Genomic DNA, 23,241 nt, shown 5'->3' on the forward strand with positions numbered 1-23,241 from the left:
CAGCTAACCATTTTGCAAAATTAAATACAAATTCATTCCAAGCTTACGTTAATATCAACAAACAGTAGCCTCCAGGATTTGACCTAGTTTGTAATAATCAATTAGTTAATAGATTAATGGTTTTGCTTTTCTTCGCAGCGTTATTTTTGGAGTCTCCTTTTCGCTTCATTGTCTCCAAACTTGATTTTAGAATTGGGGCTTGGTATTGTCTGTACAAAAGTAAGTTGGTCATATTTCGCACAGAAGTTCTTGCTCGACGTCCTTGAGAAATTGCCCCAGAAGTCGAGCAGGAGATTCGCTCAATTCCTGCAGAACTTGCAGGAATTGACAAGAACTTTTTGGCTAGACGACTGAGTTTGGGAAATCGGTAGGAGTTGTCTTTCCAAAACTTCAATGGGCATTGTTCTTCCGGAGAAAGAGGCTCATCAAGAAATATGTCGACCTCATTCTTATCAGGCCTGACAATTTCACGTGATTCCTTCAAAACATCAAACATCGACTTTCCCTGACTAACCAAATTTGAAGAGACACAATCAGCGACTGCAGAGGAACTACAAGTTTTTTACTTTGAATTCTCGGTGTTCGTTTCCATACGCCATGTCAAACGAAAGGATTCCCGTGCTTTCTCCATGGATGGTACATCCAAAACAAGACCTTGTGTCATTCCATGTTCCGCATCACTAGATTTTCCCACTTCCCACGGAACTACAAAAAAATTCTATTTAATTCTATTTAATTCTATTTTATAAGAATCAAGATAATGAAGATAATTTGTATTCTTACGATTAAACAAATTGGCTTTTAAACGGGGATCAAGCATCGTTGCAACAATAATTTCAGTTTGGTTCAAGATTGGGTCCATTCGTCGCTTAAGATTTTTTAAAAGCTCTTCGCGAAGAATATTGAAGTGGACGGCTTTGATATTTTGTAGTCCTGCTCATAGATATTTAAATATAACTTGGTTATTCAAGTGAAACTTCCGAGGTGCCCGTTGTGTCTAGGGACACCTTACCAACTGTTTATAATTTACTAATAATCTATCTAGCAGAAGGATCCATCCATATTTCCATACAAAACTTACATTCCGCGACGTGCAGTTGCGCCAACCTTAAAAACCCGATTTTTCGACCAATTTCAAACTTTAATACCGCTTACAGTTTTCCTGGGATTTGCATAATTTTGTGCTTAAACTGGTCACAAAGGTCAAAATTTTAGAAATACATAACAAATTTCTAATTTTTGAGATACTTTGGAAAAATTTCCTCGCGTTTAAGAAACCTCGCGTTTAAGAAAATCTAAGAAAGTAAGTTTTCCAAAAAAATTAAAGTATTAATTTTTGAAAATTTTCATTGCATACGAAAGATTGTTTGTCATGATCTTGGTTAAAACTTTGGAAATCCGTCTTTGCAAATCCGTCCGGTTTTCAAAAGTTATGGCGGTTTAAAAATTAAAAACATTCAAATATGGCGAATGTGACGTCACGCTACGGCGCCAAATATTAGTTTTGCACGAAACTCTGGACGGATTGCCAATCCAGGATTGGGCATTAGAAACATGGTGGTACCCTCGATACGACCTGGTGGTACCTCGGAAGTTTCCCATCTAAGTAGCTAAATTGATATGAAATATGCAAATATCATCGCAACTTACGACGAAAAGCTGTTATAATGGCTAGCGATACAAGGTAGTTGTTTCTGACTGAAGTTTATCCGTCGCGTCCCCCATGGGTCTCAAAATTTCATAAAGCTCTTTTGCTTTCGTGTGATCTTGCATAGTAGGCGACGCCGGTGGTGATTTTTTCTTTTTTAAGCTTGTTGGCTTTGACGGGCGAAATTCAAGATTCACTCGATCTAATATTCCGCGAACAGCCACAAAAAATGATTCCTTAAATGAGAAAATGGTATAGTACGAATTCATTTATACGGAACATACCGAGAAAATATTAACTCAATTAATTATTAACTATAAACTAATATAATTAGTATATCTTTGTATCGTTTGATCATGTCCAAAGTTGCGTTCCATCGAGTTGCAGCCGGCAAAACAACGTCGACGTTGGTTTCAATCTTCAGCTCGTCACTCCATCGAATAGATTTTTTAAAGAAAACCATCACGCTCTGTACGGCCTGAATGAAGGACTTGGCGTCGGCGTCGGTTTTAAGGGCATCATTTATAGCCAGCTGTAATGTTTGAGAAATACAGCCCATGTGATCCGAAAGCTGGGGATGGAGCATTTCATCTTCTTCGGAGTTGTCGACGTCGCTCTTATCGTCGCCTTGACCAAGAATCTCTTCATCAGAATCGGATGAATAATCTGATCCTCTGTTGGGGACTGAATTTTCGTCATCATCTTCATCGATGACGCCCTCGTCCTCTTCCCTGTCGACAATTTTTTCTTCCTGAATGCTTATATCGTCATGCTCGTCCTCATCATCACGAAAGTCACTCATGTTAAAACATTTCACCATGTTACTTGCGTTGTCTGTGACAACTGTTCCAACCTGCCATAAATCAATAAATATTTATAGCAAAGTTAAATCTATTTAATATGCATGCATTATGCATAAAAGTGCATTAAATCGCATATAAATTCAAAAAACGGAGAGAATTGAAAAAAGCTAAACATAAATTAGGCAGAGAACTCCATATGGGGGCGTCTATAAAGCACGTAACGGAAAAATTTTAACGTGATTTTCTAGACTCCCCCCCCCTCCACACCCTTCAACATGCGTAACAGGGCGATCTCATTGGAGCCTTATACCCCTCCCCCCACTCTCCCTCTTGCGTTACCTAATTTATGTACGGCCCCCATTTTCTAGAAATGATTCTTCTGCATGTTGTTTTTGATTGGTAATACGATATTTAATTGAACATATAAGAGTACTAATTTCGTGCAACTTATTTTTAGCACAATAACATTAAAATGCATGCAATTATGTGTCTATAACTTTAACAAATCTATTAAATCATTTGTTCGAAATGATAGAACCATTATTTTCGGTTTGTGTATCTAATCAAATTACCAGTGACGGAGAAATCTTCAATTCCTGTAGACAGGCCAAAAATACTTGTCGAATGTATTCGCCCGTGTGCCGTTCTTTTAAAATTTTGAAATTTATCAGTAGGTTGTGAAGAGCCCAATCTGGAGTAATGAAATGTGCAAGAATTCCCAAGACTGATTGACGACGATTTGTTGACCAAATATCACACGAAAAATGACAGAATCTTTTTTCGAGTTGTGACAAAGTCTGAATCATAGAAGGAATTACTTGCTCATTATTGATTTTTTTAGTTGGTTGATGTACGTTTGTCGGTTCTTCACTATCAATTTGGAGTCCACATCGTTCATAAGCATTCGGAAGCCGGATCCGTTTACAAAGTTTAAGGCTAAGCCATCCACAGCGAGCATGTTCAAAACATAGATCGGAGTACTCCGGGCTTGGAGTACGTACTCCGGCCTCCGGAGGCCGGAGTACGCGACTATTTCTGGAGGCCGGAGTACGCGGAGGCCGGAGTACACGTGGCCAGCCGGAGGCCGGAGTACGCGGAGGCCGGAGTACGCATGGCCGGCCGGAGGCCGGAGTACGCGGAGGCCGGAGTACGCAAAATATCCGATCTATGGTTCAAAACTGAGATGTCAAATCGTTTCTGTTTTGGGTGGTCCCTCGGATATTTCTCCCCACGGTCAATAAATTTCTGAATGGATAACTGGCTCTTGTCTTTACTATTCACCACGGCCGTGACTAAAATCTCGTGCTTCCTCTGTAAATCAATTGAATTTAATGCTATAAATTGAATGAATACTGTTCTCTTATTTGTTACATTAATTAAATTGTGTCATTAATTAAATTGTGTCATTAGTTTGAAAATAATCAGGATTTATGCAAAATATTTGTTAACTTACTCGCAAGTGCTTAACGAGATTGCTGTACGAATTTGACTGCAAAGTGAATATATCACCACAGGGTTCATCTCTGCCTCCCACAATGCATTTGAGACGATCTTTCCCTTCCGATTGTTACTTTTTGGATGCGGTCGCTTCTGTTCCTATTACTTGTTCGAAATATTTTGAATACGCAGACATTTCGAAGTTAGATTTCCTAGGGGGGGTCTTAGTTGGTAATTTGAGTTGGGGATTTGATGCCCTGTGTGTGGGGGTGCCCTTACCCGAGTCCGACTGACTCGAGTTACTCTCACTCGACGTTTCCTGAGTTTCCATACTAGAGCTATTTCTAAAACCATCACTGAGAATTAATATGCTATGCTATGCAGAAATCAGAATGTGAATGTTCATTAAAATAATTTCGTCAGCAATGAAACTTTATTTTATGTTGGAGAGTAGCCTTCCGATTTTGAACCTGGCAGGCTGTTTAATTGTTGCGATGCCCCGACCCAGAAATAGTGTATATGAACTCATGCACACACAAACCCGTATCATACACACAATACCGAACCACGCCGCGAACCACACCACACCCCGAACCACACCACGCCTCGAACCACAATACCGAACCTCCACACCACACCGCGAACCACACCACAAAAATTCAAAATCCAGCGAACCACACCCGGTGTGGTTCGGTGCGCAATTTTTTCGAACCAGTGGTGCGCCGATCCAGAAACTAGCAAGTGTGAACCTATTCTTCGGTTTCTATGTATCAAGGAGTGGTCATGCACCCCACAAAGTATATATATTCTGAATCCTCTCTCCAAGGCCTTTGCTTCTGGAACAAGTTAAATTACCATTAAGGTCGAAATCGACCTACGTGACCTTTTTGGCGGGCCTAAGGTTCAAAAGGTCAAGGTCTCACAACACCCCATAAATGGGATATAGTTGGAAAGGCCTTGGAGAGAGGATTACAGAATATATATACTTTGTGGGGTGCATGACCACTCCCTGATACCCAGAAACCGAAGAATAAGTTAGCACAATTTTTTTGGTGAGAACCAAATTATCAAAATTTCAGTGATTTAGAAAAAATTGAAAAACTGAAATTTCGAGACAACTCGAAAAAGCTGTCGAGGCATGGCATTCATGAATCCAAAACACCTCTAATTTTGAAAAAGTACCCACCGGTTCATTTTCTATGAATTTCCCCGTACGACCCTCATCGAAGGCTGATATGGCCATTACACCCACTGGGGTGACCTGACACACAAAAAATTATGTCTCAACAACGTTTTTCGACCAGTTTGAATTATCCATATACAGAAAGTATACCTTAAAAATAGTCCTTGTTTGTCGTTGTCGAATCGCATAATTCTTGCTCTATGATAAGCTTGGGGACACTTCTAAATATATTTTCGAAGTTATTAATCTAAAAAAATTATCCTGAAGCCAGGATGAAAAGTTATGGTAAATTATGCAATAAACAACATTTCACATTTACTCCAGACTGACTTAACCCAATTAATTAAGTAATCAGTTTGCAAACTTATTGGAGCCGCATTTTACAACATGCCGCAAAATACCTAATAAAGTATCTCCTCAATTCTAAATGATCATCCGTATTGGGTAATAAAAAAAACTGTCCAGATTGCACATCGGCATATCAATGACAGCAATAAATGTGCTAATTCTGCGGAACTCTTTGATATCCCCAATCTGAGGTAAGCTGATTTAACCTAAAATATGGAATAGCGTGCTTTATCCAATTATGTAATGTTTGATTTCGCGATTTGAATGGTTTAGTGACGCTGCAACGAGACAACGAGATGGGGGTTCCCATTAATTTTCAAGACTGCACTTTTGGTAAATTTTCATAATGTAATTTACATTTTTTATTATCGGTAGATGTCTACTGACTAAATTTGTCTTATGAATTTATCTATCTACGTAGGTATTTGTTCTAGGAGTAATTTTACTGAACGACACATTACATAAAAATATATACAATCAAATATAAATACTTTTGGAGATTGAGACAAAAATTCGTCTCACTGAATTACACGAAACATGATATGAAGTACTGTCAAAATGACACCATTCCACGATACATATGACAATATTTTTTGCAAATCTTCAGAGGAATTTAATACGACCATTTTTTGACGTCTGTAACCAAAATGGGTGAACGAAATTCTAAAATATTAATCAGACATTTACATACATAGTCACATGATGGTTAGCCCTTATTGTTTAATTTCCCGTCAACAAATTTCACTGTGCGTTTAGTCAAGGTTCAACCAAAGGTCAACTCAGATAAAATTTGGCAAAATATATTCCACGAGCTTTCTAATCCAAACATAAATATAATGTAAAGAAACTAAACCCTAAAAATGATTGCTTAGGCAAGTATTGAATGTGCGATTACAAATATGAAATAAAACCTCACACCATCTAACAAAGTGTTAATATTATCAGCATCACCGCCATGTGAATATTTTTATTACTTTCTTAAATTCATTTGCATTTGCATCAACACATGAATAATTTGGAAACACATAATTTAGAATATTCATGACCCAAAATTTTCCTATGATTTGATATTTCGCATAATCTCAGGTGGATTTAGCAAAAAAAATATTCACAGGCGGCAGGTCTGATAATATAAAAACTTTGTTAAATGGCGTGGGGTTTCATACTTATTCAAGACTAACCTAACCAACCTTTATTAGGGTTTAGTTTATTTGAAAATTAATTTTAATTGATCCACAACTTATTTGAAAGCAAAACAATTTTTGCATTTTAAACATCGCTATTTTTCGCAATATGTTTGATTGGAGGATATGGCTATGAGACTAGCAGAGTAATTTCGTGTTACTTTCTAGTATTCTTAATATGACTTTTTCGCCATTAGAAAAACTTTTTCATTTCTCACCCGATTTGAAGCATTTAAATTTTAAGGGAAAAAAGAAAGGATTTAGAACAATTTTTACGAGATTTTCCAATTGGGCTTCCAATTATTTCTAACATGCGCAAAATGCTGCGTGGCAATGGTTTTGTTTGATAACTAAACAACAGGAAAGAAATCCTGACCTACCAGTTGAAATTCAGATTCTACTCTCTCGTATATGAATTTGTGTACTTTTTTCGTCCAAATCAATTGAGATATGGCGACATGGCAGCCCATGGTCACTTTTCAGACCGCCATGCTATGCTTACATAAGTATTTTAACGACACTACTAACCAAAGCCTCACCTAAGAATAAATAAATTTATCTCGTCCAAACATAAACGTATCAGAGTTGCATGTCTTTCCAAGAAATTATTAACTTTCATAGTTCTGCTTACGATAAGCAAGGTAGACGAAATTATACAGCAATATATATTTGCGAATTGGTTACCCAAATGATGTATAAATAATATATCCATAAAATCCAATCAATGTGGGCATCTGATGCGATAAGGTGTACATCATTATAGCTCGGACACTAATTAATGATTTCCCAGATGCATAAAATTAGTCACCCAGTTAATTGTCATGACAATCCTTGATCCCACATAATTTGCGTACATCATGACGCCGCTCCCTCTCACACCTCTCGCAAAACGACCCTGTATGCGGCCGAGTTAAAACAAAAGCTAGGAATTTCAATCATTCTGAACTCCCAGGTACCTGTGAAGAGTCCTGATGCTAGCCCTTTAGATTTTTACGGGTTTGGCCTACTAAAACAAAAGCTTCATTCCACGCGAGCAACAACTTTGGATGAACTTTGGAAAAAAATTAATGACGAGTGGAAGAAGATTACCCCTGAAAATGTACGAAAAGTAATGAATTCGTGAAACGACGATGTAGACAAGTTAGCCAGAGATCTGGGGAACAAATTGAACAAACGAAAAAAATTCATCGACGCCAATTGGATTTTTAAGGTCAGTTTTTGGTTCTGGCAAAATAGCGTAAGTGACCCTCTGTATCTATCTATTTGCTAAGTTTTTATGATTCCGTTTTCATGGTATATAATCGTGTTTTCAGTTAAATTGTAATGTCTGACGTAGTTCGCAGTCAACAACAATGTAGCTTATAATACCATATTAATCCTACTTTTTTAAAGCGGATTGGTACCGATTCTTGGGAAAAAAATCTGATACATATTCTCAATGTATTTAACATTTTGTACGTGGTAATGCATTATAAATATTAGTAGTACTGTCATATATACCGTCATACATGTAATTAGATACGAAGAATTAGTACATACAAGTGTATGTATGTACGTGCCTATTAATATACAGCCCATTTCAGTGAAATGGGATATATGCATCCGACATAAGTAGGAAACAAGCTTTATTACTTTACTGACACCCAGGTTTACCTGTATTAAGTTAAACATTTTTATTACACACAAATATTTTTTAGTTATCTAACCCAGTGTTTGTTAAATTATGCCGACACTGAAAAATTGGATAATTCCATAAGACACAATTTTAATTAAGCGTGACTAATTTTGGACACGTTACAGGTTAAACTTACTAAATGCATGCATGCTGGATTTAGCTCGCCCTTACTGTAACATGAAACTTCACGAAATGATAGCGTATAGTTTTGAAAGTAGTACTTATAGTAAAGGCCTTGGGAATTCGCGATCAAATTGATATTAGTTTAAGGATGGCAAAAAATAGTTTTAGGGAGACTAGATTCGGAGACCTACCGTACTTTTTTCCTTCGTTTTCAGATATCCAAGTGGTATGTTTCATTCCCGTTGTATAAAGTAGCATACATTACTACATAGATCAATTAAGTCTCCAATAGATATTACATTTCGGTCAAAGTTGTAAAACCCTGGTCAACAGAGACAGATGCGTAGGACTCCTCAATAAAACCAAAAGAATTTGATTACGTGATATGCAGCCATGTCACTGAATTTATAATAAGAATAGTCCAGTCTCCGTCTGTCTGTTGGTCACGCATCCCTTCAATGTATTATGTATTAGAGCTCGATAACATTGAAAGACAGCCCCAAAAATTATGAGGGATTTCAGTATTTCGATATTTCGATATTTCAGTATTTTGGTATTTCATTACTTCGATATTTCAGTATTGGTTTCAGTATTGATGGAGTTGGGTATTTCAGTTGTTTAGTAGTTTGATATTTCAGTATTTCGATATTTCAGTATTGATAGAGTTGGTAGTATTTTGGTATTATCATAGAAGGATTCGGACGGGTACGGGTCAGACGAGGGAAACGAGAGAGGAAACCCCCACCACGATTTGGATTTGATCCCGACTGCGTGAAATTGAAATTGCGTGGTAAGAATAACGGCTCCCGTACCCTTCTTCTCTCATTTGTCAAGTATAATTATGTACCAATAGAATTTATTTATAGAGTTTCATTGTTTAAAAATGCGTCACGAGCTCAAACGAGACTTCAAAGCTTATCCACATCAGTATTGTAGTTTCATAGAAAATGACATAGATACATGAAGTTGTATCGTTCGTTATACACATTTCTTAATTAGGCTATGATCATTTTTTGCAGCTATTATTGTTATAAATATGGAGATAAATAAAATAAACTTTATGATTTTATTAAATAAACTTTCCATTTCAGGGAATATGTGAGAATTAAACAAAATGCCTATTTATTAAAAAAACTGCTCATAAGATTGAATAAGATGCAAAAATATTTACACATATACCATGCCATCATCCTAATTACGACCTTGCTCACGACAAATGTGAGGCGTCGACGCATGCGGACCCCATTCGTCCTCCCACTGGACGACGCCGCGCCTGTGGACCACGCCACCACCTCCCATTCGTCGCCAACGGCCAGCTCCGCCCCACCACTCGGCGCAGACGACGCTGGTGAATTAAGGTCAGCGGATGGCGAATAGCGGCTGTCCTCCTTACTTTGTACCAAAATTAAGTTGCACATACTACGCCCACCATCAAACAGTCCTAATTTCGTAGTTGGGTACGTTATGCGTACGTTCTTACTGATATTTTGCCTGCATCATTGACCTCCATAAGTTGCGGGTATACAGATATTTCAGTTCTATGTGCATACTTTGGTACGTACCTTGGTTCCGTGAAGTACCAGATGAGCACGACTTTACTTGAGATTTTGGTTTATTGGGTATCGTATTTGAAGATGAAGGGTGACAACTAACTGTGTGCTTTTTGGAAATACGGGCAAACCATAAATTCACCAATTCAAAATCTGTTTGTGAAGATGTACAGAGATGGACAACACATTTGCAAACGTACATATGTATGTATGTACCCAGTGGGGGAAACTCAAGTGTCACTGATTCAAAGTGCTCTAAATTTCACATAATTAATTTTATGGCTTTCTGGTTTATTGTGTTGAAAAGCCAGTTAAATTTCAAGTTAAAAACGCATATCAAACTTTAAAATATGCTCCAGCTACAGTCGTAGGAAATTAGAGACATTGCGCCACTCTCCACCAAAAGTACGCACGAAATTTCTCAATTAAGTGTCAAATTCCCGGGTCAGAAAATTTTTTGGAACCCTTTTGCTTGTATATCTTTTAAAACAGACATTTTAGTCAATTGACGTCCATATTTGGTGGCAATGCGTATGGCGGGTCGGAACTGCGAATGCAAAATCAAAATTGGAAATCCGTTTGAAAAATGGATTTTGAGTCAATTTTTCTCAATTTGTACGTAGTTTGCTAGTACAGAGTCCTATAAGAAGGTACATTTGTTTCCATCGCGTAAGGACTGGTTGCTGGGGTGTCCCACCCTCCCAAAAACGTTAAGCAAATAATTTTTTGCATCGACCTCCAACCCCCACTCGAAGAAATGCATTGATTTCGCCGAATTTCGCCGGTTCCCACCAAAACCGCGACTGTCTCCGAAAGATGTGACCTTTTGACCTTCTTCTTCAATCGGATTATCCTTAATATATTTGACACCAAATGTGCTCAATTGGTTGTTGATCTAAGTTCCCGTTGTATAGAAATTCACATCAGTAAAACGACTAAATTTTATTTATTTTCAGCGTACCGCCTGAGGCGGGCGTTGGCATTATGGACCCTAGCGCAGGTTTGGGAAATCACTGTCATGTGGAATTTACTACACAACAACGCCCTCCTCTTAGGGCCATTTTGCAATGTTTACTTGATTTCTAAACTTAAGGGGTCTTTTGCATGACCAACGTTTTCCGTCGTAGACAAGGTTAGGTTAGGTTACCTATGTTGGAGTTTAATTAGTTTAATATGAATTACCTGATTTCAACATTTTCCCCAAGGCAGAGCTAGCCAATACCCCCCCGTCGCTTTGCTTTCCATACCCTCCAACATTGACATACGTAAACTTATAATCAGCATCACATACGGCCAATAGAATTATACTAAAGGTTCCTTTATAATTAGATAGAGAGATCCTGAATTTTTGGGCGCTTCCAGAACTACATGCTTCCCATCAATAGCACCAACATAATTTGGGAAGTTCCACTTCTCATAAAAATTGTTAGAAATGGATCTCCACTGTTGTTCATCTGGAAACTATATAAATTCATGTCGACATGACATTTTTGGAGTAATTGAGCGTTACCTTAACACATTTCGGGGCCAAGATTTTCCAAATTATTGGCAAACATTCCTTCAGAATTAATGACACAGTTGGATTGCCCAAACTGAAACTTGTTGCAATTGTTCGGATGTGATCCCCTGTGGCTAAATATCTGCAATTGTATAATAAAACATAATTAGTAATCTTGAGAAGGGTAGCTGGGTGAAAGCTAAGTTATATTCGGTTCGAACCGCAAAGTTACATAAGGTCGGATTCTGGATGGAATACAATTGCGGAATTTCGAATTGGTCTTTCTAATATAAGGATCAACCATTGCCAGCAATTTGTCGAATAATGTTGGGGTCATCCTTGTATATTGAAAAAATTTATCGGGGTGATCACGGTACATTTTATCAATTTTTTGATGCTCTCCATCAATGTCGATTCTCGTTCAGTGGGTGCACCCAATATCGCCTACATTGTTTCTTTCTGATGATATTGCGGAACAGAATAAGCTTCAGTAACTTTTTACTCAACATAATTAATGTTTTTATGTCGACATAAATTATGCGCACCATGACAAATAATCTGTGATCAGTAAAATAAAAATGGAGCTAAAAAGACCACCGAAATTGCACATGGGGTAAAAAGAGTTTTAGTAGCCTATTTTATATGTTTTATTAAACAAATTGCAAAATTCATATTGATCAATTTCTACATAACGACATGCTCATAACTGCTTATACATACGGATATTTTTAGTGTGTGTTTGAGTCGACTCAATTCATGACAATTTTCCATTCCCAGTGCACACACCAAACAGCAATTGTGGCCAGATGTGAAGATTGTATCCACTTCCCGTTCCGTATAAATCACACATTCCAACTGAAATGAAATAAAAAATTAGCAACAAAAAACATGACATGCAAAGCAATAAATAAAACGTAATCATACTCGACTTATCCGTCCTTCTGCCTCTTTGTAGAGCTTCTCTTCGAGTTTACTGATGGCTGACTCATATCTGGCCACCTTATCTTCGTAATTGGACGGGTGCTTAATCGTGTCTAATTTTGCCACTGACAGCAACAGTGCTTTCAATTGGTCAAGCGACTTATGGCAAGCAAGCTGTGTTTCACGAAATCTCTTCACTATTTCAGGTCGACCTGATTCAATACGCTTTCGACCTCTTCTAGTAGAGCCTGCAGAACAACCGACGTGTTCTGGAATCTTTCATGTAATCCAATTGCTGAGTCGTGCTCTAAGATCTTGATTCGAAGAGATTTCGAGACAGCATCTCTCATCAGACGCAAATCTTCTTCTCGGCCTTTCAAAATTTCGTGTTCCAATTCGTTTGGGAATTCTTCATTTCTTGAACATAGCTATGAATTAAAAATTAATATTTTTAGTTTGACATGCAAATATATTAATGTATAAGAGAATTTATAAATTTGTGTATACATGACGAGAGGGTTATATTACACTAAATAAGGGGTTATTTATACGGTTAAGGTTTTATTAAAGGGTTTACATACGCCGATGGGAGTATACGTGTATAATTTTATACTGGATTCATTCAAGTTTTATGTAGGTAGTCATTATTTTGATAGGAAAAACTGCATGGTTTAAATTCCTAACGAATTGACCATGACATCAACAGTAATAGTGACACCGCCAATTAGTGCGATGTGCATTATTATAATTACGGTTTGCTTTCATGTAGATCAAAATGGTTGCATACAACTAGGGCTTCCCACAAGACGGGACGTATGCGTCCCGTCCCGTCTTGAAATAGTCTACCGGGCGCAACTTCAAGACGAGACGGAACAACAACCCGTCTTGTCTTGCACCCGTCTTGTCTTGGCCGGTACAAAACGGGACATCTCGGGGCGTTCACAAGATTCGAAAAATCCCACGTTTTTGGCGGTTTTGGTAAGAGTTATAAAAAATCAATATTCAAATTTAAAATAAAATTTAAAATACTGCACAGCAAAAATTTTTAAGTCCGTGCAGAGTAAAATACAATGCCGTGCGGACTTGAAAGTGATTCCACGCTGTGCAGTGTAAACCTAGCGAATTTGCCAAAGGGTAACCGAGTTTACCCTGAGCGAGTTAATGGTTAACCCCGCACAGGGTTAGTGTACAGCTCGTATAGGGGTTACCGTTAACTCGGTACCGGGCTAGCACTTTATCGGGTACAGGGTTGTTTTTACTCGTTTTGAGTTATCCATGCAATGCATGCCTGTACTAACGGACAATTAATATTAAAATCATTTAAAAACTCTGTATTTAATCATGTGTAACAAAATTATGGGTTACAATTTAAAGTTATTTCTACGCTTTTCAACTATCTGTCTTCATGCAAAATCAACTAAATATATAGTCATAATAGTTCAATTCTTGGTAGTTGCCCATCGTTGAGAATGATGTCCAACGCTCGGGACAAGTTCAAATAGGTCAATTTTCCCATATCGACAAGTTGTCATCCCACATGTGGTTATCAGAAAAATAAAACAACATTAGATATTTAGTAAGAATGATTTCAAGTCCCCAAAAAATTATATAAAAACTTACCTCGACACTTCTGGACGTAATCGCTCAAATCGCATTGCTCCAGCAGCCGTCTTATTTCAATAAACTAGATGTCACTAATAGTTTATTTGTGTACCAAAGAATTTTGGAGTATGCTAACTAATTTGTATTAATTATTTATTTATCTAAGTAAAGCAGAATTATCAAATTTCCGACAGTTAGACAAAGTTAAGTCTTATTTTGGAGAGCGGTGGACTGACAAAGCTTCGTGCCCGCCTTGCTGCCTTTTTACTCAATCCGGAGTAAATCAAAGTGGCATAACTCGAGCCTGGGTAAGATTTACCCCGGTGCGAGTAAGCCAGTCCATATTTACTCGGTACCGTGTCACGCGTGGATTAACGCCACATCGCATTGACAACTTTACTCCTTGTGGGACACCATTTACAATGCACAGTGTTGGAGTCATTTTTACACAAAAAAGGGTTACGTCGAATTTTTAGTGTGTGATTAAGCAAATATTGTTTGAATTTTTTTCAAAATTCAAAATAAAAAGTTACATGTTATTTTTGTAATAGATTACATAAATTATATTTGTATTATGTATATTACATGTTAATCACGTAATAACTAAGAACAATGGAATACTAGGAACTACATGTGAAACTACAATGATTCCTAAAAATTCAAGTCGTAGGTGAAACTAAAAAAAACTTTCAAGCTGACATGCATATCCTGTGTACATGCATAAATACATGAATCGAGCGAACGTCTAATGCAACATCAGGTCCATCTTCAGTAATTAATTCAGTTATAAAAGTTATATTTCTAAAGACAGAATGGATTCGGGTTATTCTAGTAACTAAAATTTGAAAATTTAAACACATTTTAAATTTTCACAAGACGTCCTGTCGTTTTTTTAATTTTGCACGTTTACTTTTCTCGTGATATGCGGCGACTCTGACACATTGACCGTGCACAATAATAGGCGATGGTGGTCACAAACTTGGTTATTTTGATGTAGCTTTTGATGGTCAAATGAGGGTCAGAATTATTACAAAATTGAGGAGAAATACAAAATGATACGAAGTGGGACAATATGGGAACACTTGTTCTTTTCCCCGGAGACGAGACAAGACGGTCCCGTCTTGTGGGAAGCCCTAGCAAGAAATGTAGCTGGATTAAAAAATGTGTAAAATTTTGTTTCTGTGAAATGCATTTTAATCTGTCGACTCTGTCGTGACATTTTCCATAATTTTACATGGACCATTAGCTATATTGTTGCAATTTTATTCGGTTACCAAGTTTTAACTAATGAAATAAGGCCAGAATTATTTTCCACTGTAAAACTATTTATCAATAACTCTGTACATATGTATTTATTGTCAATTTGACAATGTACGTTTCAATGTCTTAATAAACAAAAATTTCAATGTCGTAAGAACCCTTACAAATTTATTTTTTAATTAAAAATAACACATCTACGTATGCAGATGCATTCATTCATATTCGACAAGTTGTTCCACAAAATACGTCATATTTAAGGAAAAGTTGCGGAGAATTGGATTAGTCAAAATTCCCCTAATTATTTTAAGCATTTTGAGTTCAATTTTTGCCACAGAATTTGGTTCACCCCGCTTTGTTGTAATCGGCTGCAGATCCTCGTGGATACGGTAATATGAAATTCATATGAAATGCGTAACTCCACCTTTTATCCAAATCCTTTTGTTTAAATACATATGTATGTACATATATTGTATATTTTTTGCAGCAAATTGTGACGTAATAAATCAAATCAATGACAAACATGCTTAACCATTTTTCTTCATCACAAACACCACCATGCATGCATACATGCGTCTACATTTTAATTTTAGCAATATTTCACATTGCTAAACTACAAAAGGATGAGTTAAATTTTTTCCCATACCTTTTTGTTTGCTCCTACCTGTGTATGCACATCGTACCACTGCATGATTTAAATCATCGTTTAAAATAACATGAGTACGTTGTGAATACGACAACTTAATAAAACCTTTGATGATCCTTGAGTTAATGAAAATTAGCAGACCTGTGAATCAGCCTCATGTGTACATATGTATGTATGACAGTTTCACCATTTACTAATGTACAACTATGCTTATAAATGTTTCACAAGATGTGAAATCATTTGTATTCATGCATTCCATTCAAGTGAATACATAACGTTATTTTCAATACACATGAAGCATCTCCTCAGTTCAATAAAAAAATTGTTCCATCCTTTATATTTAAAAAAATTTATATTTCTTACATAATTCATGCCATGTTTTGGGTAAATACGAAAACTCAATCAAGGCAATGACTCACAAATTAGTAAATATTTCACTTTTATATCTAACTTTTACCTATAATACACTTGGGACAGGTGTGCTTGCAAGCTGGAAAGTAACAAAATGTGCTTCACTGATTGTGCCAAATAATAATGATATAAGTTCATCGACAGAATCAATTCTCGATATTTATGAAGGGAAAGAAAATATCCCGGCTATTTACAGCGATTTGGAAGAAAAGATAAAAAGTGCAAAGGCAAAAATATGGGAGGCGTCGTGCAACGTTACAATTTGTGGGTGGGATGGTTCTTTTGGTCAAAAATGTACCAAATTAATTGATGGGGAGAATAATTTGGTACAGGATCAGGTATGATGCATATTTAAATACATATATACACAAGCAAGTATTAGTTTTATTTTTTAATTAATATTACTTAAAATTTTGTAAATTTAGAAAAATTATTTAATTGGTGAAACCAATTGCGAATGTGGTGTAAGTAAAATAAAACAATATATTTATTAGGGGAATACATTAAGAATTTGCAATTGACAAGTACGCAACATATTATTTTAATTTTCAATCGTATCTTGCGACGAAAGATGGCAGATCCTGGAAGTGTGAAAATTCGCGAATAATTTTTCGCTGAGATTTTTTGTGAACCGAAATCTCTGCAATGTTTTACTTTATCTTAAATAAACTAAACCTTAAAAAGGATTGCTTAGGTGAGTCTACAGGTGCGATTAAAAGTAAAAAATAACCCCCTCCCTGCCACCACCGCCAGATAAAGGATTTTGTATCACCGGCATCACCGCCCTGGTAATAATTTTTTTGATTGGTAATCACTCAATAATTTATCAATGGTCAAACGCTAAGTATGTCTGAATGTCTCTAAGTATATACACATATCACTAATTTAAATCACCGTCGGAAACTTTTACTTAGTAATCTCCTAACAAATAAAAAATGGTCAAACTTTAAATCCAATTTTATTATTGAAGATAAAATGTATTTAGTTTTGTTTTTTAAAAATTGTATCACATTTCTTATTTAATACGTATTGTGTATGTCGATTAATCGGACAAAGTTTGTGCACTTCTTAATAATCTGATGTTATTGCCTGAAAGATGAATCCAAAAAATGAATACTTCAACTTTTTTATTTCAAAATGAGTGTAAGTTTAAATTTTCAATGAAACCGTTACCAAACTTAAGGACATAGAGTTTTCACTATCTCCACGCCACTCCAGTCCACTACGCTCCACTTCTAGGAAATAGAATTAATTAGTTGTAACCAGATCAAGAAATTATATATATCTGAATCTTTAATTAAAAATAACATGTAGCACAAATTAAACCTCCGTCAAAAAATTATTACCAGGGCGGTGATGCCGGTGATACAAAATCCTTTATCTGGCGGTGGTGGGAGGGAGGGGGAGGGGGTTATTTTCTACTTTTAATCGCACCTGTAGACTCACCTAAGCAATCCTTTTTAAGGTTTAGTTTATTTTAAACTTTTCATTGATAATATTAAGGGTTGTTGTTGCAAATATGAGTTATGAATGCCAGATGATCCTATTCCTTGCGTAAGAATCGAATTACAAAATATTATGAACTATATCTGAACCTAACTTTGCTACTACGTGTCCCTGTCAGTATCTCATTTGGGACAAAATTCCTTGTACTTAACTCCTACACGGAGTATACTCAAATGAGACACTATTAATGACTAAGGACGCCCTTCTCTCGATGACTTTAATGCAAAAATGCATTAAAAGACACCTACCTTGTTTAACGTCGAATATAAAAATTGTAGGTAGTTTTGAACTTAATATAAATATACATTCATTAACTAAATCATTCATACATGCATATATGCATATATACATCGCAAATTCATGTATATACATCGCACATAAATACATATATGCATATCAATACACTCAAAACAAAAATTTGTCAAATCAACACCGCCGGTGTCAATATATGACTTAACCGCCTTGGTTACAATGCTGTATCCGAGTTATGATGATTTTGATACCGGTAGTTATAATGTTACGACTGGACGGAAAAGTTTCATCCCCAATCGGAATTATAATTTTAACCAAGGCGGTTAAGTCACATATTGACACCGGCGGTGTTGATTTGGTTAGGTTAGGTTTGAGTGTACATATATACAAATAAATATGTATCTATTACCGTTTCCCAAAACTCGACAATATTTCGACATTTGAACCTATTCCCTCTAGTGTTTGGTAAATTGAGAGAATCCAGGACAGGATCCATACACCGACGATATTTGAAGAATATTTCTACTTTTTACATTGGATGACTTCACCCCGTCAATTATTATTCTAAAGGGGGTAGTGTCTAAAGATGACATTTTTCTTGCAAAGTTGTTCACATCGGAAGACATTTAATTTTACTACTTTTTTTATTATTCTATCCGTCGACAACATTTGTTACACTACAAAATGTCTCAAGATTGTTGCTGTGCGACCTTTACCAAAAACTCTTCAAGCATTTCCAAAACCACCAATATTTACCACCAAGAAAACTTTTTCATTTCTTATCCGATTTTGATCATCTAAAGTTTGTTCGGTGGCCAAAAATATTTGCCTCAATTTTTGCCAAACAGATTTTTTAGTTAGGTCCCTATTTTTTTCAAATCCGCTAGAGATCGATTTCAGAGGGGGTTTTTGGTGAGTATCTCAGAAACGGACAGCACTTCTTGTGTCCGGGTTCGTTTTCAGATTCTACTTGATCATAAATGACTCTGGGTTCTTATTTGATCCAAATCGGTTGAGAAATGGCAAAGTTATGGCCTCATGTCACTTTTTAAAACCCTACTGAATGCATACTTAGGTGTTTTTTTCGTAACTATGGCCTCACCTAAGAATAATTAATTATGTAATTGTTTTCATAGAAAAGTGGAAACCCATTCTGCTCAGGCCGTTACTTTGGATGTATTCACCGTCCTATGATAAATCCAAGGGTTTGTGCGATACTATTTTTTGAAAATAATTGTACGGATTGCACTTCCCACGGTATCTCCATTGGATTCAAACAAAGGCAGAGGATGACGGATGAATTTTCGGCAAGAATAAACTCAATTAGGATTAGACAAGGGTGCCAACTCATTGCTGTGACTGAGAATGAAGAAAATCATGAAATTGGGAGACGTTATTTTCATCAATCGGAGGCTAGTGTGAAGGTTTGGTAGTTTGGTTTTGGAAATTTGTAATTAGAGTAATAACGTATAGCTCGGTGTAGCTTGGTACAGCTCGTATAGATTGTGTAGTTGGTGAGATTTGACAAAAAATAGCCTGAATCAATGGGGTTTTTGTTTGCTGATTTACACAAGAAATGAGAATATATTTATTTTTCAAGATTATTTTGCGATTGGAATTTATTTAGCAAAATACTGTTACAAAATACATACATGTATGACTATTATCTGGGTAAAATAAAATAAAAACCCCATATTTTTAAGCATTTTTTCAGACTTCCCAAGTTATGTTGCCATGCTCGATTTGTGAGATATGCCAAGTTCACGAGAGTACGCTGAATATTTTGAAATTAAATTATGCATGATGCTGATTATTTTTTTGGTCAGATGGTTGGCCCTCCCTCAGAATATTTCTGTTATTGTGACTGCGATTTTATTTCTGGTCCCCTCTACGATGACGGAGCTACGAAATTTGGATGTAAAAACATTTCAAACTTCATCAATAACCGTGAGTCTACGACTGACCAGGAACTAGGTACAAATCAAGTAACGACGAAACCAAAAATTCCTTTCAAAAGTACAATAATTCCACAAATTACACAAGGGACTACGGAAGAAATTACTAAAAAATTAGAAACGACCAAAGCGATATCAAAAACTAGTGACATTCCAATTACGAGTATTTTTAACGGTTCGCAAAATAAGGAAAATAAGGAAAATCAAGACTTGCCAGAAGAACATACCTCTGTTCTACGAATAATTGGTATACTAGTTGGGTTCGGAGCAATTTTAATTATTTTGGCCGTCGTATTTCTTTTCAAAAGACAAGGAAAGAAACAGAAGCCATCGACTGACAGGACTTGTAAGGGTAGGTGGTTTCCGAGTTAAGTGAATTTCACTCAATTGGGTATTCACTTAAAATTGTATTCCCAATATAAAATTTTGATCTTGGGTGGGCGTGGCGACTTACATTTCCTAACATGAGAAACAGAGTGACCACTCCCACTTACCTTCAAAATTTTGCATAAAGAATATTACCGCTAGACTTCGCATCGTTAGCAACTAGGCAAAAAATCAAATTTCATAAACAAATTGCAATTAAGCATACTCTTGTTCTATTTAGTCTTGGTTCCAGGGCGCATATACTTTGTTGTCCGTGGTTTCTTCTAAAGGGTGGTGCAAGGATGAGCTTTTTTTGAAAAAAATAAAATTTTAAAAGTTCGGGAATTCCGTGCAATTTTTTAGATGCAATGCCGACACTGGGCTCATATAACAAATTTGTCTGTCTGTTTATCACGGAAACAATTCTCGTTAAGCTCATGCTATCCGCTTGAAATTTTTTACAAAGTTAAAAAATGCTAAATATGAGGCCAAATCGAAAATGGACGATGGGAGAGGATGTGGTGGTCTACTGGTGGGGGTTAAATCGGTAAATGTACCACAAGATACCAGACTTTGGCTCGAGATATGTGAAGCTGAACTGAAATTTATTTATCAAATCTGCCATTACCAACAAAACCTCAGCACGGAATTCCCCAACTTTTAAAATTTGTATTTAAAAAAAATGCTCATCCTTGCACCACCCCTTTAGAAGAAACCACGGACAACAAAGTATGTGCGCCATGTCTTAGTTCACATCCCAAGTTGTAATTCTCAAATCCTTTAGTAAAATAATCTTGCAAAACAAAGTATGTTAATTTTTTGGGTAAATTTGCCAAGAAAAGGCCTATCGTTTTCAAGCCAAAGTTATTTAATTAAAATATTATTAATATTAATAATATTAATAATTAATTCATTAATTAATTTACAAAGGTACAAGTTTTTGAGAAACTTATGTTGTAAACAGTTATGTTGCTAAGAATGCCCAATTTGTGAAATATGCAAAGTAAACTTGCGTGTGTTCACTGAAAAATTGTTTGAGAACTTGCCCATTTCCAGTGTAAGTTCGTAGTTTGCAAAATGTTAAAAAAATGACGCATATTGTGCTGTGAACACGCGAACTCGAAATGAATACCCCTAGTATAAAAACATTGCTTAAATTATTAATGCAACTAATGTGTATCTTTTCAGTCGAACTTGACGTACTTTGTTCTTCTCTGGATCCCCATCCCGCCCTCTGGCGAAACTCTGATTTCCTATCTTGCATAGGGAAAATTGGTCACGGCTGCTTTGGCGTCGTTTTGAAAGCTGTGGATCACAATGACGTTTATAACGGAGATGGTTTCGCCATTAAATGTGTCGATATCGATAAAACCCTCAATTCCATGTCATCTCGCGATTCTGCGTCACTTTTCTACAAACTTCTAAACGAAGTCCGCGCACTGAGCAGGCTAAATTGTGACAATGTCGTAAAATATCACAGCTGTTGGGCAGAATCCGACGGAGTCGTGCACATCGGAAGAGTTGAATTGGAAGAATGTATTTCCACCATTGTTTCTTCGGATTCTCGGTTCTTCTCAGTCGGTAGTTCGAATGCGTTGTTCGCGCGAAATTATCTCTTTTTGAAACTAGAATTTTGCGATACTACGTTAGATAAGTTTATAACGCAATTTAAAAATCAGTCAAGAAACTGTGATGGGAAAAATTGTCAATTTAACTCAATCGTCGTTGATGCAGGCCGACAGATAGCCACCGGTCTGAAATATGTTCACTCAAAAGGGATCATTCATCGAGATATAAAACCAGCTAATATTTTGGGAAGGTTGACCGACTCGAGGGACGCAATAACATGGAAGATTGGAGATTTTGGGCTATCAGTCATACTTAATGATAAAGAGTACGGTGGAGCGTCGGCCGGAACAAGTTTGTATCGTAGTCCGGAAATGAAGAATGGATGTCCGTACTCAAGTAAAAGCGATATTTATAGTTTAGGACTTTGTTTCTTGGAGATGGCACAATTGAATGGATGCCAATTTTCGAAATATGAGGTATTTAATAATTTAACAGAAATCGGGGAACAGGCCAAGAAACATGTGATAAAGGATATCACTATGGCCAATTGCGGTGAGGAGTATGGCAAGATGTTGATCAAAATGTTGAAAAGAGATTGGGAAAAAAGATGGAATTCTGGACAAGTTTGTGAATTTATTTCAACACATTTTTAAATAATGGCCGTGATAAATCTGTATGTATTAGCTTAAAATTTGATTTTCGAGTGCCAAAAAAGTAACGATGCATTGTGACAAGTTGTCGAACTAAAAATTAAATTGTCTAAGCCCACTCAAGCAGAAAATGTTTATGAAGATGTATTTAAATCTCTTCTTGATTTAAAAAGTAAATAAAAAATAAACTGAGGATGTAATTAGTCACATTAAAAAAAATTGGCAATACATACATTATAAACAGTCATATATGTTTATTTGTTAAATAGAAAAAAAAACAAATATGACCGTACATTAGTGTCAACAATATCGTAGCGCAATGATTATTGAAGACCTACTCTAATTTTTGTATTATTTTACGCCAACTAGGCATTAATCGTATAATCCAAAATGGTGACGTAATCCATTGATTTAGTCGAATTTTTATGCTAGAATCCCAAGTGTCCACACGACTTGTGCGGCCAATAGATACATATGAAATGTTTATAAATACGCGATATAGAAAAATTGTATTAAAAATATAAAAGACGGGAACTTAGCTATTTACAGAAGTTTGAATTGAGTTTCAAAATAATTTATTAAGTATTTAATTTATGGGTATGTTTTTTCATGCTCATACATGTTCATAATTTATTTCTCTGCGTTTCGAAAATTTCT

The 23,241-nt window shown here is 36.2% G+C and overlaps 2 protein-coding genes across 2 annotated transcripts; both read left to right on the forward strand.

Annotated features, from left to right (window-relative positions):
* Positions 1 to 16,197: 16,197 nt before the first annotated feature.
* LOC118439100 lies at positions 16,198 to 19,709 on the forward strand. The gene is made up of 3 exons (XM_035860126.1): positions 16,198 to 16,624; positions 16,712 to 16,750; positions 19,181 to 19,709. Exons 1-3 carry the CDS (start codon positions 16,286 to 16,288, stop codon positions 19,475 to 19,477), a joined length of 675 nt encoding a protein of 224 aa, XP_035716019.1. The 5' UTR covers positions 16,198 to 16,285; the 3' UTR covers positions 19,478 to 19,709.
* Positions 19,710 to 19,870: 161 nt separating this feature from the next.
* LOC110860216 (interferon-induced, double-stranded RNA-activated protein kinase) lies at positions 19,871 to 23,241 on the forward strand. The gene is made up of 2 exons (XM_035860080.1): positions 19,871 to 20,351; positions 21,554 to 23,241. The coding sequence occupies exons 1-2, from the start codon at positions 19,871 to 19,873 to the stop codon at positions 22,585 to 22,587; spliced, it is 1,515 nt and encodes a 504-aa protein (XP_035715973.1). The 3' UTR covers positions 22,588 to 23,241.

Source organism: Folsomia candida, unplaced genomic scaffold (assembly GCF_002217175.1).
Source record: "Folsomia candida strain VU population unplaced genomic scaffold, ASM221717v1 Fcan01_Sc030, whole genome shotgun sequence".
NCBI lineage: Eukaryota > Metazoa > Arthropoda > Collembola > Entomobryomorpha > Isotomidae > Folsomia > Folsomia candida.